At 33.8% G+C, this 14,738-nt stretch overlaps 1 protein-coding gene and 1 long non-coding RNA gene across 3 annotated transcripts; one reads left to right on the top strand and one right to left on the bottom strand.

The window, feature by feature from the left end:
- Positions 1–871: 871 nt before the first annotated feature.
- Positions 872–11,268, bottom strand: LOC117684155 (galactose-3-O-sulfotransferase 2-like). Of its 2 annotated transcripts, XM_066084890.1 has the most exons (5): positions 10,888–11,268; positions 6,420–6,478; positions 2,904–3,109; positions 2,471–2,592; positions 872–2,051 (listed from the first exon to the last, which is right to left on the bottom strand). In XM_066084890.1, exons 4-5 carry the CDS (start codon positions 2,476–2,478, stop codon positions 956–958), a joined length of 1,104 nt encoding a protein of 367 aa, XP_065940962.1. In that variant the 5' UTR covers positions 2,479–2,592; positions 2,904–3,109; positions 6,420–6,478; positions 10,888–11,268; the 3' UTR covers positions 872–955. The 2 variants fall into 2 exon arrangements, with proteins under 2 accessions (XP_065940962.1, XP_034311054.2); XM_034455163.2 differs by lacking the exon at positions 10,888–11,268 and having other exon boundaries at positions 6,420–6,869.
- A 2,156-nt stretch (positions 11,269–13,424) lies between these two features.
- On the top strand, positions 13,425–14,520 carry LOC105330932 (uncharacterized). The gene is made up of 2 exons (XR_004598024.2): positions 13,425–13,564; positions 14,300–14,520. It is a non-coding gene; the product is annotated as an uncharacterized lncRNA (long non-coding RNA).
- The last annotated feature ends 218 nt before the right edge of the window (positions 14,521–14,738 follow it).

The following is a 14,738-nucleotide window of genomic DNA, read 5'->3' as shown; positions in this document are numbered from 1 at the left end:
TTACGGAGATTTATAATGGAAAATGTTTACATCTCTTCTCCATTCGGAAGTAATCGGGATACCTCGCGCAATTTTTCAACGTTATCATCCGCGCTTATTAATGGCTGATGCAATGCAAAATCCCCGTAGACTTTCTATTTTTAGAAGTGTATTGAAACCTGAAGCGGTAGAGGGGGCGTTTCAAAACAGATCATCTGGACATTTTTCATATAAGTGGATGAACGTAATTTAAGCACAAAGGTATTTATTAGTCCCCTACCGGTTTTCACCGGAGGGGACTATACCTTTCCTCTGCGTCCGTCAGTCCATCCATCAGCCTGTCCGTCCGTCCGTCCGTCTGTCCCACTTCAGTTTTCCACACTTTTTTTCTTTATGCGTTTGAGGAATAATATGAAATTTGCTGAACAGCTTCAAAATGTCAAACTACAGATCAAGTTTACACTTTTGTAGCGTCTGGTTGACAAATTTTCGAGAAAATTAATTTTTGATATTCCAAATTTTTAATGTTCGGGTTCGATATTCTGCATAACAGTGCATTGTTTTCACAATTTCCACACACCGGTAGGGGACGTGTATTGCTTATGCAATACTCTCAGAATGCTTGTTATTATTGAAATATCAAGCAAAAAGTGGTGGAAGTAAAAACTTGGGACAGAGTATAAAATAGTGTAGCTATCTGGTATCTACATATTCAGTTTTATGCATGTTTGATTTTATTTTTGCTTTTTGTGTTTGTTATACGAGTCACAAGCACCTGCTGTTACCAGCTTTTCTCGTAATTTAAAATTGTACCCCTTCCTAATCCGATAGGCGGTGTGTGTGTGTGTGTGTATTAACACGAGATAATTTAACTAATGTTAAATGATGTCAGATGCCTTTGCTTTGGTGTAGTTTATTTGCGAGGGCTTGATGTCTCAAAAATATTAATATTGTACTGATTATGCCTTTGCGTATTTCATTTATACTGTATTGGCAATATCATGTCTACATAGTCAGTTTCGCGTCGCAGCATGTCATTACAGTCCTTCCTGGATACACGAAACGACTCACTCCACGTAGAGTTCTGTACAAAGATGAACGGACCGGAATCGGTTAAACAAAAGTTCTCCACGGTTCTTCTCAGTGACTTGAAATAAGAAATTTCTCTAAATATATCCTGTCCAAAGATACTTATTTGCCGCCACAGTCTTTCAAAGAAAAATTCATACAGAGCATAGTCAAGCTTCGCATATTGACGATACAATTGTCTTTTCTCTAATTCAGTATTATCAACTGTATGTACCACGTTGTTTTTGTTTAGTATCAAAAATATGACATCCTTGACCTTCCAGTTTAATATTCTTCGTAAAAGAACAATTGATTCTTCCATGTATTCGTTCACGAGGACCACATCAAATTCTTCATCTAGTTTCTTTAAATACTCCTGAATTTTATGTGAGTTAAAGTCTCTAAACAGAGATTCAGGAAAATCAAACTCAAAAGCCATCCTGTTATTTGTAAATGACCCTCTCACGTCTTGGTTCTTGGACAAATGGGGATTTTTTAGGAAGGTACTAACATTTTGACCGTCTCCAAAAACGGGTTTGAAATAGCGAAGTGTAGAATCAAACTGTAAATAAGGTTCACGAACAATTGCAACATACTTCGTATCATTTGGCAAAATTTTATCAAGAGCAGTTCTGTTGTATAAAACATGAAAGCACAACATTTCGAAATGTTTGTCTTTGGGAGGAGGGATGATATTATATCCGGGAACTGCAGTGTCTGTACAACTGATTACGTTACGGTATCCGCTACTGTTGTTTGGTACAACGAACGTCAAGTTCCGGTCTATTCCGTACCGCAGAAACACATTTTGCACAGTTGAACTTCCGGCTTTATGAACTTTGAGATAAAAGATGTGATGAACTTGTTTTTGATTGTTCGGTATGCCAGCAACACGTAAAGCCTTGGGTCTTTGGTTGGTATTTGAATCGTATTTCCAAGATAATTTAATGTTGTTAACCCATACTAGCAAAGCAGCAATCACCAGGCTTGCGGTAAAAATGTATCTGCAAAATAAACCCATAGACCTTGTAAAAAATAATTGCTTCCAACCATTGAAATTAATTCTTAACAATCTTCTACAATAATATCTAAATTTTATTTTACAAACATTATTATAATTCCTTTTCGTAGTTTCAAACATTAAACCGACGCGAGTTAAAATCATTCCTCAGCACCGTAAATCAAATTATCATTGACAGAAAAAAAATGTACACACATAAATATATCTATAAATATATATATATTCACACACACACAGCACTTTATATCAATCAGTATAGTGTCCTTCCTAATGCATGTAATTTATCTTAACAAATAAAATATACAACATGACTTCTTCCGGGTTATTTCTTTTGTTAAAATAAATTTTATTAAAAACGAGATTAGCTACAAAAGTTCGAATTCAATTTGTTTAAAGGTTTACCTTTTCATACTGTCTCACAGTCTGTTAACTCTGCTTGATATTCCTGCCCATCTCCCGTAAAACTGCCGTGAACAGCTTTATATATATTGTCTGATTTCGAGAAGCCAAGCTAAAATCGGCGGCTTTTATAGGTAATAAAATGAAATATTGATTTGGTACCGACTTAAATCAATTATAAATTTATCTAATTAAGAGAGAAGACTATGTATTCTTAAACCAAACAATATTAACTTATGAATCAGTGTCATATTTAACTGCTAAAGAAAACCTTCTATATATCCAATTAAATATAATTTTGAAATTTAAAATATTCATATTCAAATAAACAGCATTAAATTTTTCAAAGGTTAGAATATATGCACCATCTAATGAAAAATATTTAAATTTTTCTTTGTTCAACACACGAACGGGAGATTATTGAAACAGGACTTACGCGGTGAATGCCACAATCACGAAGAGAATGGTTCCATAGATGGCCTTTTTACAGGACACACTGGGGTCCTCTTCGGCAGGCTGAGCGCAGCATGCCTTGCAGGCTACTCGACAGCAACCGAAGCAGCAGCCGACGATTGGGAAGATGATGATGAAAAGGAGACCGACAACCACGGAGATAGAGAAGCCCAGGAAGTTACTCCGGACCTACAGGAAACAGAAGACCGTACAGAAACGTCCACACATCATTAACTAACAACTGAGCATATCTGGAAACAAAAAATGTCTACACATCGTTAACGAAAAACAGAGGTTCGATAAAGACAAAAATAACTGGCTATTAGTAACTGGCTACGAGAAGTAAGAAAAGCTAGTTACTAGTAACTGGCTACGAGATTAAATAAAAGCTGGCTACTAGTAACTGGCTACGAGAAGTAAGAAAAGCTAGCTACTCGTAACTGGCTATGAGATGAAAGAAACTTGGCTTCTAGTTACTTCTTACAGTCCATGTGAGAACACATACCAAGGATTACTTTTTGTGTTCTTAACATGTACATTGCACTATATCACTATCAATTGTCAATATATCTCAAATAGCTGTATATATAGACTGAAGATATATGCCCGAATTGCTAATATCAACATTCTGTCAAGTCATCCACATAATATTACGACACAATTACTCAGATATCTCTCTTTCTATAGTCAGCTACTTGTGCGTTTCGTTACAAATATCTTTATTTTTTGGAGGTTTTGTCAATATATCTCAAGTAGCTGTATATATAGACTGAAAATATATGCCCGACTTGCTAACATCAACATTCTGTCAAGTCATCCACATAATATTACGACACAATTACTCAGATATCTCTCTTTATGTAGTCAGCTACTTGTGCGTTTCGTTACAAATATCTTTATTTTTTGGCTGTTTTGTCAATATTTTTCAAGTAGCTGTATATATAAATTGAAGATATATGCCAGTCTTCCTAATATCAACATTCTATCAAGTCATCCACATAATATGATCACACAATTACTCAGATATCTCTCTTTATGTAGTCAGCTACTTGTGCATTTTGTTTTAAATATATATATTTTTGGGCGGTTTTGTCAATATATCTCAAGTAGCTGAATATATAGGTTGAAGATATATGCCAGACATGCTAATATCAACATTCTGTCAAGTCATCCACATAATATTACGACACAATTACTCAGATATCCCTCTTTATGTAGTCAGCTACTTGTGCATTTTGCTACAAATATCTTTATTTTTTGGCTGTGTTGTCAATATATCTCAAGTAGCTGAATAAATAGATTGAAGATATATGCAAGATATGCTAATATCAACATTCTGTCAAGTCATCCACATAATATTACGACACAATTACTCAGATATCTCTCTTTATGTAGTCAGCTACTTGTGCATTTTGTTAGAAATATCTTTATTTTTTGGCGGTTTTCTCAATATTTCTCAAGTAGCTGAATATATAGATTGAAGATATATGCCAGACATGCTAATATCAACATTCTGTCAAGTCATCCACATAATATTACGACACAATTACTCAGATATCCCTCTTTATGTAGTCAGCTACTTGTGCATTTTGCTACAAATATCTTTATTTTTTGGCGGTTTTGTCAATATATATCAAGTAGCTGAATATATAGATTGAAGATATATGCCAGACATGCTTATATCAACATTCTGTCATGTCATTCACATAATATTACGACACAATTACTCAGATATCCCTCTTTATGTAGCTACTTGAGATATATTGACAAAACCGCCCAAAAATAAATATATTTATAACAGAATGCACAAGTAGCTGACTACATAAAGAGAGATATCTGAGTGATTGTGTGATCATATTATGTGGATGACTTGGCAGAATGTTGATATTAGCAAGACTGGCATATATCTTCAATCTATATATACAGCTACTTGAGATATATTGACAAAACCGCCAAAAATATATATATATTTATAACAAAATGCACAAGTAGCTGACTTCATAAAGAGAGATATCTGAGTAATTGTGTCGTAATATTATGTGGATGACTTGACAGAATGTTGATATTAGCAAGACTGGCATATATCTTCAATCTATATATACAGCTATTTGAGATATATTGACAAAACCGCCCAAAAATATATATATTTATAACAGAATGCACAAGTAGCTGACTACATAAAGAGATATCTGAGTAATTGTGTGATCATATTATGTGGATGACTTGGCAGAATGTTGATATTAGCAAGACTGGCATATATCTTCAATCTATATATACAGCTACTTGAGATATATTGACAAAACCGCCAAAAATATATATATTTATAACAAAATGCACAAGTAGCTGACTTCATAAAGAGAGATATCTGAGTAATTGTGTCGTAATATTATGTGGATGACTTGACAGAATGTTGATATTAGCAAGACTGGCATATATCTTCAATCTATATATACAGCTATTTGAGATATATTGACAAAACCACCCAAAAATATATATATTTATAACAGAATGCACAAGTAGCTGACTACATAAAGAGATATCTGAGTAATTGTGTGATCATATTATGTGGATGACTTGGAAGAATGTTGATACTAGCAAGACTGGCATATATCTTTAATCTATATATACAGCTACTTGAGATATATTAACAAAACAGACAAAAAATAAAGATATTTGTTACGAAACGCACAAGTAGCTGACTACAGAAAGAGAGATATCTGAGTAATTGTGTCGTAATATTATGTGGATGACTTGACAGAATGTTGATGTTAGCAAGTCGGGCATATATCTTCAGTCTATATACACAGCTACTTGAGATATATTGACAAATCGTCAATTGACAGTGATATAGTGCAATGTACACCTTAAGAACACAAAAAGAAATCCTTGGTATGTGTTCTCACATGGACTGTAAGAAGTAACTAGAAGCTAAGTTTCTTTCATCTCGTAGCCAGTTACTAGTAGCTAGCTTTTCTTACTTCTCGTAGCCAGTTACTAGTAGCCAGTTACTAGTAGCCAACTTTTATTTAATCTCGTAGCCAGTTACTAGTAACTAGCTTTTATTACTTCTCGTAGCCAGTTACTAGTAGCCAGTTACTAGTAGCCAACTTTTATTTAATCTTGTAGCCAGTTACTAGTAACTAGCTTTTATTACTTCTCGTAGCCAGTTACTAGTAGCCAGTTACTAGTAGCTAACTTTACCTATCTCCCATATACTGTTAACAATTGATGGAGCCTAGTGCTATACAAATATATTTTTAAATACATAAACAAAGTTTTATCCTAAATGGAAAACATGTACAGTTTTTGTTGTTTGTGTGAATTATTTTTTATTGAATTATGAAAAAATGATATATTTGTATTCATAACATGAACTTTAAATGTTGTAGCGCTCCGATGCTTTAGATACCAAGCGCTGTAGCCGTGAGGTATCCCGCCAAGATTGCATTCTTTCCACGTAAAGTATACAAAAGATGATACGATAGAGAAAACCACTCACCATTTGAAGAATATCTTGTACGTTGCTTCCGATTTTGCCCTTGATAGCATCTTTAATAACTGTTGATATAAAGCCGCATAATGTGTATTTATTATGCAAAGTTATGCATGGGTTATCAACATCAAAACATAAATATGTTGAGTTTTTATAAAAAACGTATACCGTTTTGTGATCAAGTGTGCATGATTACTTATCAATTGCTCTATGTCTCGGTTTATGGGCTAAGATTACTTTGAAAAAACAAAAAAATTAAATATATCATACTTTGTTTGACATTTGATGACAACGATAGAGTTGCCCAGTCGATTAAAAGTGAATTCGGCGTAATATAACTAAAATATCATTGGCATCATTAGGATACTTAGAAAAATTATTGAACCATTGTACAAATATATATATTTTGATATATATATTCTCATAAAGTTTCACATTACATTTTAGTAATTCAATGTTTTGTCCTCCTAAAAAAGAGCAAATGGATTTGATTTAAAAATACTAAGAAGCTACCTCTAAGTTAAATACTAGCAAACTGAGGTTTTATCAACACAGAATCATTAGCCAATTTCTATAAACTTCCTTGACCCCCCGCCCCACCCCCATCAATTCACTTAGATATATTAAAAATTTGAGGAATGCTTATAATCAATGCGACACATTCTGACATGCTAAAATTGGATTGTCAGTTTCTATATTAATTATCAATTATCTTAAGAAACAGGGGAGAATATACCTCGTCCCAGAAGCAAAAATTATTTATTGATTATTATGACACTTTGTAAGATTTTACATTTGATAACTTTTTTATTAATTACTTTTAACCTATTTTGGTCATAATTATTGCAAGGTGTTATTCAATATTACTGGAATTGTGAATACATGTTTTTCTTGCGTGAATAGTATTTTGACTCAGGCACGTATTTTCTTTTAATATGTAATATTGTTGATCTGGCTAAGACTGATAGAAAACCATAAAACATGGTTGTTTGTGTATATACTGCCATTTATTTTTGATAATAGGAAAAATCAGACAATAAGGGAATGTCTTCAAACAGTCAAAATACTAATTACAAGACATTGAATCTAAGTTATAACAAGAGGCCACATCGCTCACCTGAGCAACAATGGGCGTTCAAAAGATATTGTGCCATAATTATGGTCCCTCGGTAGAATAACAAAAAATAAATATTGTAAAGTATTCGAATTTTACACTTATTTTTGCATACACGTAATCTTTGACATTTTACCTTCATGAAATACTATTTTTTACCAGAATAAGAAAATCCTACGCAAGGTATAAAACTAAACATTTGGTAGGGGTACACTGTTAAGTTGTTAACTTCCAATTCCCTATATTTTCGTTCTGCCCCCCCCCCCCCCCCCCTCTGTAAAGCGATCAAAATTTATGAGAGCATATACATGTATGTACATTTTTTTTCATCAACTACAAGTTTACTTGTTATTGTATTTTTAAAAATAAATATAATAGTAATTGGGTTTTTTTTTATTTTAAAAATCCTACATGTATAGATGTGAAGAAGAAAATTGTACCTCAATGTGCTCAATTCCTCAAATTAAAAACATTCAAAAATTTAATTTGTCTTCTCCATTATAATCAAATGACTGTTATTTACCTCACGTACAAACCAGGATAATTTTCGGCTGTGATATTTTCTTAGGAATAGCGATAATTACTTTATCCCCGCAACAGAAATGTGTCAGAACTATGGAAACTGTTTTAAAGATGTCGTTTTTATTTACTCGTGTCTGAAAATATATCAAAATTGGTGTAGATTTCACATTATTTATTGTATAAAGAGGGGGCCCCAGAGAGTAGGTATATACAGAATATCATTCTTTTATTTTGTTTGTACAAGTATTTAACATACATGTACTCCTATTCATATATAATTTCTAATGTTCAACCAAAATTTCAGCGTCAATCGTAGAATTATAAGCAAGATACAGAGCTCACAGTTCGCCTAGGTTTGAGTCATACTTTGTTCACATGAGTTTATTACATTCAGCTTAAGATTTTTAACTTGGTATTTCCTATTCAGCATTTAAAATGGAAAAAAAAGAATGGCCTAAGATTTTCAATTCTTTTATTCACTCAAGACCAGTTCACTGGTATTTGAGGTTCAATCAGTTTATACAAATGTACACAAACACAGTCAAGGATCACATGTACAGTAGGAGTAATAATGACGAAAAAAGGTTAAGTTTACAATACACAATAAGTTGTTAAAGTTGGTTTCTGGAAGAACAGACTTTGAAAATTTTCTTAATAAATATTGACAATTTTTTTTTACTTTATTAATCTTTAGTTTTTAAGATCTGTGTACAAACTTAGAATTGTGAACAAATCTCTGTATCTTGCTTATCATTTGAAGCTTAACACTCAAATATGGTTAGTGAATAGAAACTGTAAACAATTAAACACAAGAAACATGCACTATAACAAATAAAGAACACAATTTATTTTTTCGAATTGAATCATATATATATACATGTACATACTTACATATTTCCGTCAGCGATATCAAACTCTATTTAAACTGAATAAACTCGAGAAAATGCCGAGCATCTCAACAAAACCTATTGCATTAATCTACCATTACGCAAAAGATAATGCCGAATTACCGATAGAATGAATTGTATTTCAGTACTTTATTGATACATCAGATTTTGCTTAATTTGCACAGGTACACAGTTAACCGAAGTCTCTGTTTGATTTGATACGTACAAATCACGAAATACAGACGATAGTTCCCAGGTTACAAAGCATAAATAATGAAAACGAAACGAAAATCAGAACAAGCTAACACCAACGTCATGTGTGAAAACTGTCAACGCATTGAAATATTTTGCCTCAATTTACTTTACAAAATCGGCACCAATATATTTTGCATGTTTCAAAAATTTCCCTTCATACGCGAACTGTTGCACAACAAGCAAATTCATCATAGTCAGATCGACCCTTTTTCGTATAATGTCATGGCTGCTTTAAACAAAGAACCTCGTTTTAGAAGCATGGAATACGAGTCTTGGTAAAATTGGTATGCAAACCCGGGCCGTGGCAAAATAAAAGCCGGGGCAGATCGGCAATCGTCAGTTCCAAATACGCATTATTTTGCAGCAATATTTACAGCGAATACAAATATACTGGTCCATCAAATATCCTGAAATTTTATTGAGATTGGCAGATTAATAACTGCCAATCTTTTGTTTTGCGCAGGCCAAGTCTTGCCTACCCATTTTACCTGATGCCGAACCCGAAGCTCTTTCCTTTATTATTATTTTCGTAATAACTCAGATTTCAAAAAGGATTAGCCCTTAATTTTTGCAATTTATATTTTCCTTCCCATAAGGATAATTTATGCTAAACTACGTTGAATTGGACTCAGTAGTTCTTGAGAAGAAGATTTTTAAAAATGCACCCCCCTTTTTCTACAGTTTCAAGGTTTTCTCCGCTCTGAATACAGATCGGACTTTTATTTCTGCAATTTATATTCGCCCTCCCATAAGGATGCTTTGTGCCAAATTTGGTTGAAATTGGATAAGCGGTTTTAGAGAAGAAGTTCAAAATGTTAAAAGTTTACAGACGGACAGACAGACAGAAGACAGACGGACGACGGACAAAATGTGATCAGAAAAGCTCACTTGAGCTTTCAGCTCAGGTGAGCTAAAAAGGTGAGCAAATGACCACCCCCAGATTAAACAAAGATGCATACATTATCTACATATACCAAATATACATACAACAAAATATTGTTGAACAAAAACAGCCTTTCACACATCAACAGCAACATACATGTATAATACAATGCAAAATGAATTTCTGACTACAAAGGTGATGAAGGGGAAGGAGAGTGGGTTGATTGAAGGGGAAGGAGAGTGGGTTGATTGTGGTACATCACGTGACTAAACGCTGCACTCTGATTGGCTGATATAGACCACTGAACACGATCAGCTAAATATAATGTACTAAAAAATACCCAAGAATTAATATTACCATTACATTTTGAATATACTATTATTTTTTGGTACTGGCATAAATATATCACAATTTACATAAATGCTATAATTAACAATAATGCTGTGTAAGGAATGAAGCACTGTTGGTCAACTATATTCCTTTGTGTTAAATATTCTCTGTCATTTATCTCCTAAATTTAATAACCATTGTATTAATTTTAATTCCTTTCTAATGAATGTTCGAAGAGGTAACGTGCCAACGTAGCATCATCCTTTCAGTTATTCATAAAAAATAGATAATTAACCGAGTTTTTCTGACATTGTCCGAATTGATTATATAAAATAAGGCAAGGTTATATAGCTTTCTTACATATCTCCTTGAATGATGGATGCGATCATCATTGTGCAAGATCCTTTTATACTGCAGCATGAAAATGTATAAACGTAAGGATTTACATAGTAATAAATATTGATTGTCAATTTAAAAAATTACCTTTTTAGGCATACATGTGTTGCATATACATTGAACTAATCTTCTGATTTGGAAAATATTCATTATTCCATTAAAGAAGACCATTTCTATGCTTCTATTGGACTGGGTAGTGAAACATCTTTAATTTTTAATGGGTCCATATTGATACCATCTTCTTTTCAAAATACATCTGTGCATTTAACGTAGCTCGCGGGTTTGCTGACGTCACAATAGGAACCGACGTAAAGAGTTGACCGTCATAGTAAACTCATACATGGTCACGATTTTTGGTCAAAAATTATTTTTCCGATTTTAATGTTTACTGTGCTTCAGTAAGACATTCTTAATAGGAAACCAAAATTTGAGTGTCATTTGTTGAGTTATAAGCGAGTTGCAAAGCTTTTGTTTACATTTTAAATGTTGAAGTGATAATTCCAATTCTAGACCTAAAATGAGTGTCGTTAAATGTTAGGAACTCTATCTAGTATGCTTAAAATGAATAAGATAGAAAAATCAGCTTGAAAACGATTTTTTATTGGTATATTGAACCTATGTAAACAAAAATGGGGCAAGAGCCTTGTTCACCTGACACAGATTTGAGAGCTCTGTATCTTGCTTCATTTCATTTGATCATTAGAAATGCACTGTATATAATAAAAACAGAAAAGCAGAATTTGACCAAAATCGTGACCATGCCCCTTTAAAAGATATGTTGATTAAAGTCTTTTAAAACGTTGTAGTTTTAAAAAGGTAAAATGTCCCAGCTTTCAGAGACACGTTTGTTATAATACATTAGAAATCTATTTTCATCAAGTATATATAATGCCAAAAGGGCTAGATACGCAATCATTTCAGTTGAAAAATTATCACAGAGCACCAAAATATCAGGATATGCGGTAGCATAAAAGAAGGCTTACGTACATGGACAATACCTGCTCTCCAATCCATTTATGTATATGTAAATAATAAAATAATATAAAATCAATTTAACAAAACCAAATGAAGCATTAAATAAAATGTCTTTTCCTAATATAAGCTTCTTCTAGCGCCTAAGAGCAAACCATAGGTATTTTATGACACCAACAGGTAATGTTATATAAATAGTGCCTGGTTGGTAGGGTAACAGTTGAAATTGACACCCCGAGAAAACCATTGTCAACCGACGCAAAGCGGAGGTTGACAGTGGTTTTCGAGGGGTGTCAATTTCAACTGTTACCCTACCAAACAGGCACTATTTATTTTGTTATACTGAATGTCTTAATTTTAAAGAAAACATCACTGCTTTTAGATAGGAATAACGTGAATTCTAAGGCGAACCGTACGCGCATGATTTTCGCGCATGTAACAATTCGTAATGTTACCCGTTGCTAAGTGCGTTGCTAACGCTGAGGGTAATAGAACAGATTATGAACTGCGTCTAAACCAATCAGATTTCAGTATTTAACATGAAAGTATAACAATAATATTTAGCCACCTTTAACAATGTTATTTTACGTAATCGCTCCCCAAGAAGCAGGAATTTCACTCTAGAAGACTAATTCACATGCTTCTCATTGCTTATTGCTACATACCTCTATTTCAACATGAAAATTTAAATTTATTGAGTCGCTATATTATTTATAACCTCTTTACTTGGGTAACAGTTATATCAGTTTAACTAGTTAAGAAAGGCGCGTCGGTTGTTTTCCAATCGAGGCATCCAGATCGCACTCTTAATTAATACTGTAGATTCCTTATTATACGGGAGTACTTAATTTCGCGATTAAACGGTTTCGCATCTAATCGCAAAAATAAAAAACGTGAAGGCCAAATTTTTATTATAATTCAAAATAGTTTACATCTGTCCAAAAAATAAAGCGAGATTTTAAAATCCGCGAGTTGTGCTTCTTGCGATTTTTCGCGGATATTAATTCCTCGCGTTTAATTTGGAATTGCTCTAAATTTGGAAGAAAAAGACGACATTAAAAAAACCCCTTAATTTACAAAAAATATTCGTTCGTAATTAAAATTGTCAAAATATCCGTATTTACATACCTGCAAAACCCGAGCAGTCAACATTTACATCGCATACACATGTACAAAACTCCGATCGAGTGTTTCGTCTTTCTTTATATTTAAGACCCCCATTGGAACCCCATCCAAAAAAAATAAGGAGGTAATAAATAAAAATAACAAAACGTACTCTGAAGGGGTTGTAACTGTATATTTTGGACATCAAACAGAACGGAAGAGAGTAGAATATCTTTAAGTATTTCGTCAAAAGAATAAACAACGTCAGGGTTATTTTCAGGATTATTTTTAAAGTAACCTCCCCCCCCCCCCTCCTTTTTTTTTTTTTTTTTGCTTGTCAAGATTTTTTTTGGATGAGTCTGCCCCCACCACACATTCAAAATCGAAGCTACGTGCCTGTTTGAGAATGACCTTGAAATAAACATATCAATAAACTTGGCTAACAAACAGAGTCGCGGCACATTATATGATACTATTAGCTTACAGATTTGGACATTATCCGTAAGGACATTTACATGTGTAAGGAACCGGGGGACCAACAAGACCAACGACTCGTTATCGGTCTTATCTCGACCACGATGACGATTACTCAGTGCTATCTTATTCTATATAACAAGTTCCAAAAGCGACATTCTTAAGCCCTAACCACTTGAAGCAGAACTTCGGAAACAGTTATTTCCAGAACCAGGTATAATTCTTATTTCATTGAATTCTGAAGATTCATTTTCATAGGCGTCGGAACCGGGAGGGGGGGGGCACTTTTTTTTTTTGCAAAGTTAGGCATAACTATAAGGAACGTAGCATCAGGAAGGGGCCACTCCTACCACTTTTTCTCGCAGCCAACATTTTTTTTCTTCAAATTTACAAATAAAAAACTGAAGTAATACGAAACTGCCCTCGCCCCAATACTCTAGCAGCGTCTGAGAAATTGAAATGAAAATAAAGAAATTAAGAGTGGTATTGAAAATTGCAGTTATAGGTAGTCTTCGCTACCACCCCCCCCCCCCCCCCCCCCCCCCCAACTACCACCACGGATTAGGTATTTCATAATTTTGGGAAGTTGCCTTTTATTTTGCTTGGATGAGTCTGACTATAACCGTAACCTTATTTTAATTGGCTTGCCAAGATTTCAGATAATTAAGTCTAGCCCTCCCACTTTCAATTTGCTTCTGACACCACTGATTTTCGGTACTAAGGGGCGTTGATCTCCATGTGACCAAAATTAGCTCTATTACGCAAAACTAGAGGTGTGTTATTTCACGACGAAATGAATTAGTCTCTTTTACTGTAATATTAGCTCACAAAGTAATAAAAACGGTCATGTAAATCATCCATGAAAGCAACAAAAACTAGTGGGGACAATTTAGCTTATACATCGTTTACTTATCTTCATTACAATGTACATTACTGTATTCTAATTCAGTTCAGAAAATGATTGCAAAAGTCTTTCTTGGTGTCCTGATGACGTCACTGGCCGTGGAGATGATCCTGAGTTGTAGATCGTCCTATCAACACAAGCAGTGCTACTGTGATTGTGATGACAATCTGTTCATCCCCTGTACAACCAACTGTTCTCTAGCCTACACAGACCATACCCACCTCAACCACTGTAAGATCAGGTGCCACGACCACCTGGCCCATTGCCTCCATGTCTGCAATAACCCGGATGTCCTCGGATAAGCTTTGTATTTTACTATGCATATGTATTTGATATTAAAATTTTGTGGTTAATGGAAAAAATGTATTTGTCTGTTTCTTTTGTTTTTTAAAGAAGTCTGTATGGCTAAGAGCGTGAAATCATCAAGTTCCAAATTGAAAAGTGCATTGTTGTTCACTCGATCATTTTCAAGCATCCATCTATT

The sequence above is a fragment of the Magallana gigas genome, chromosome 5 (assembly GCF_963853765.1).
Source record: "Magallana gigas chromosome 5, xbMagGiga1.1, whole genome shotgun sequence".
NCBI classification, from domain to species: domain Eukaryota; kingdom Metazoa; phylum Mollusca; class Bivalvia; order Ostreida; family Ostreidae; genus Magallana; species Magallana gigas.
Note: the sequence above shows the minus strand (reverse complement) of the source record. Positions and strands in the feature narration are given on the sequence as shown.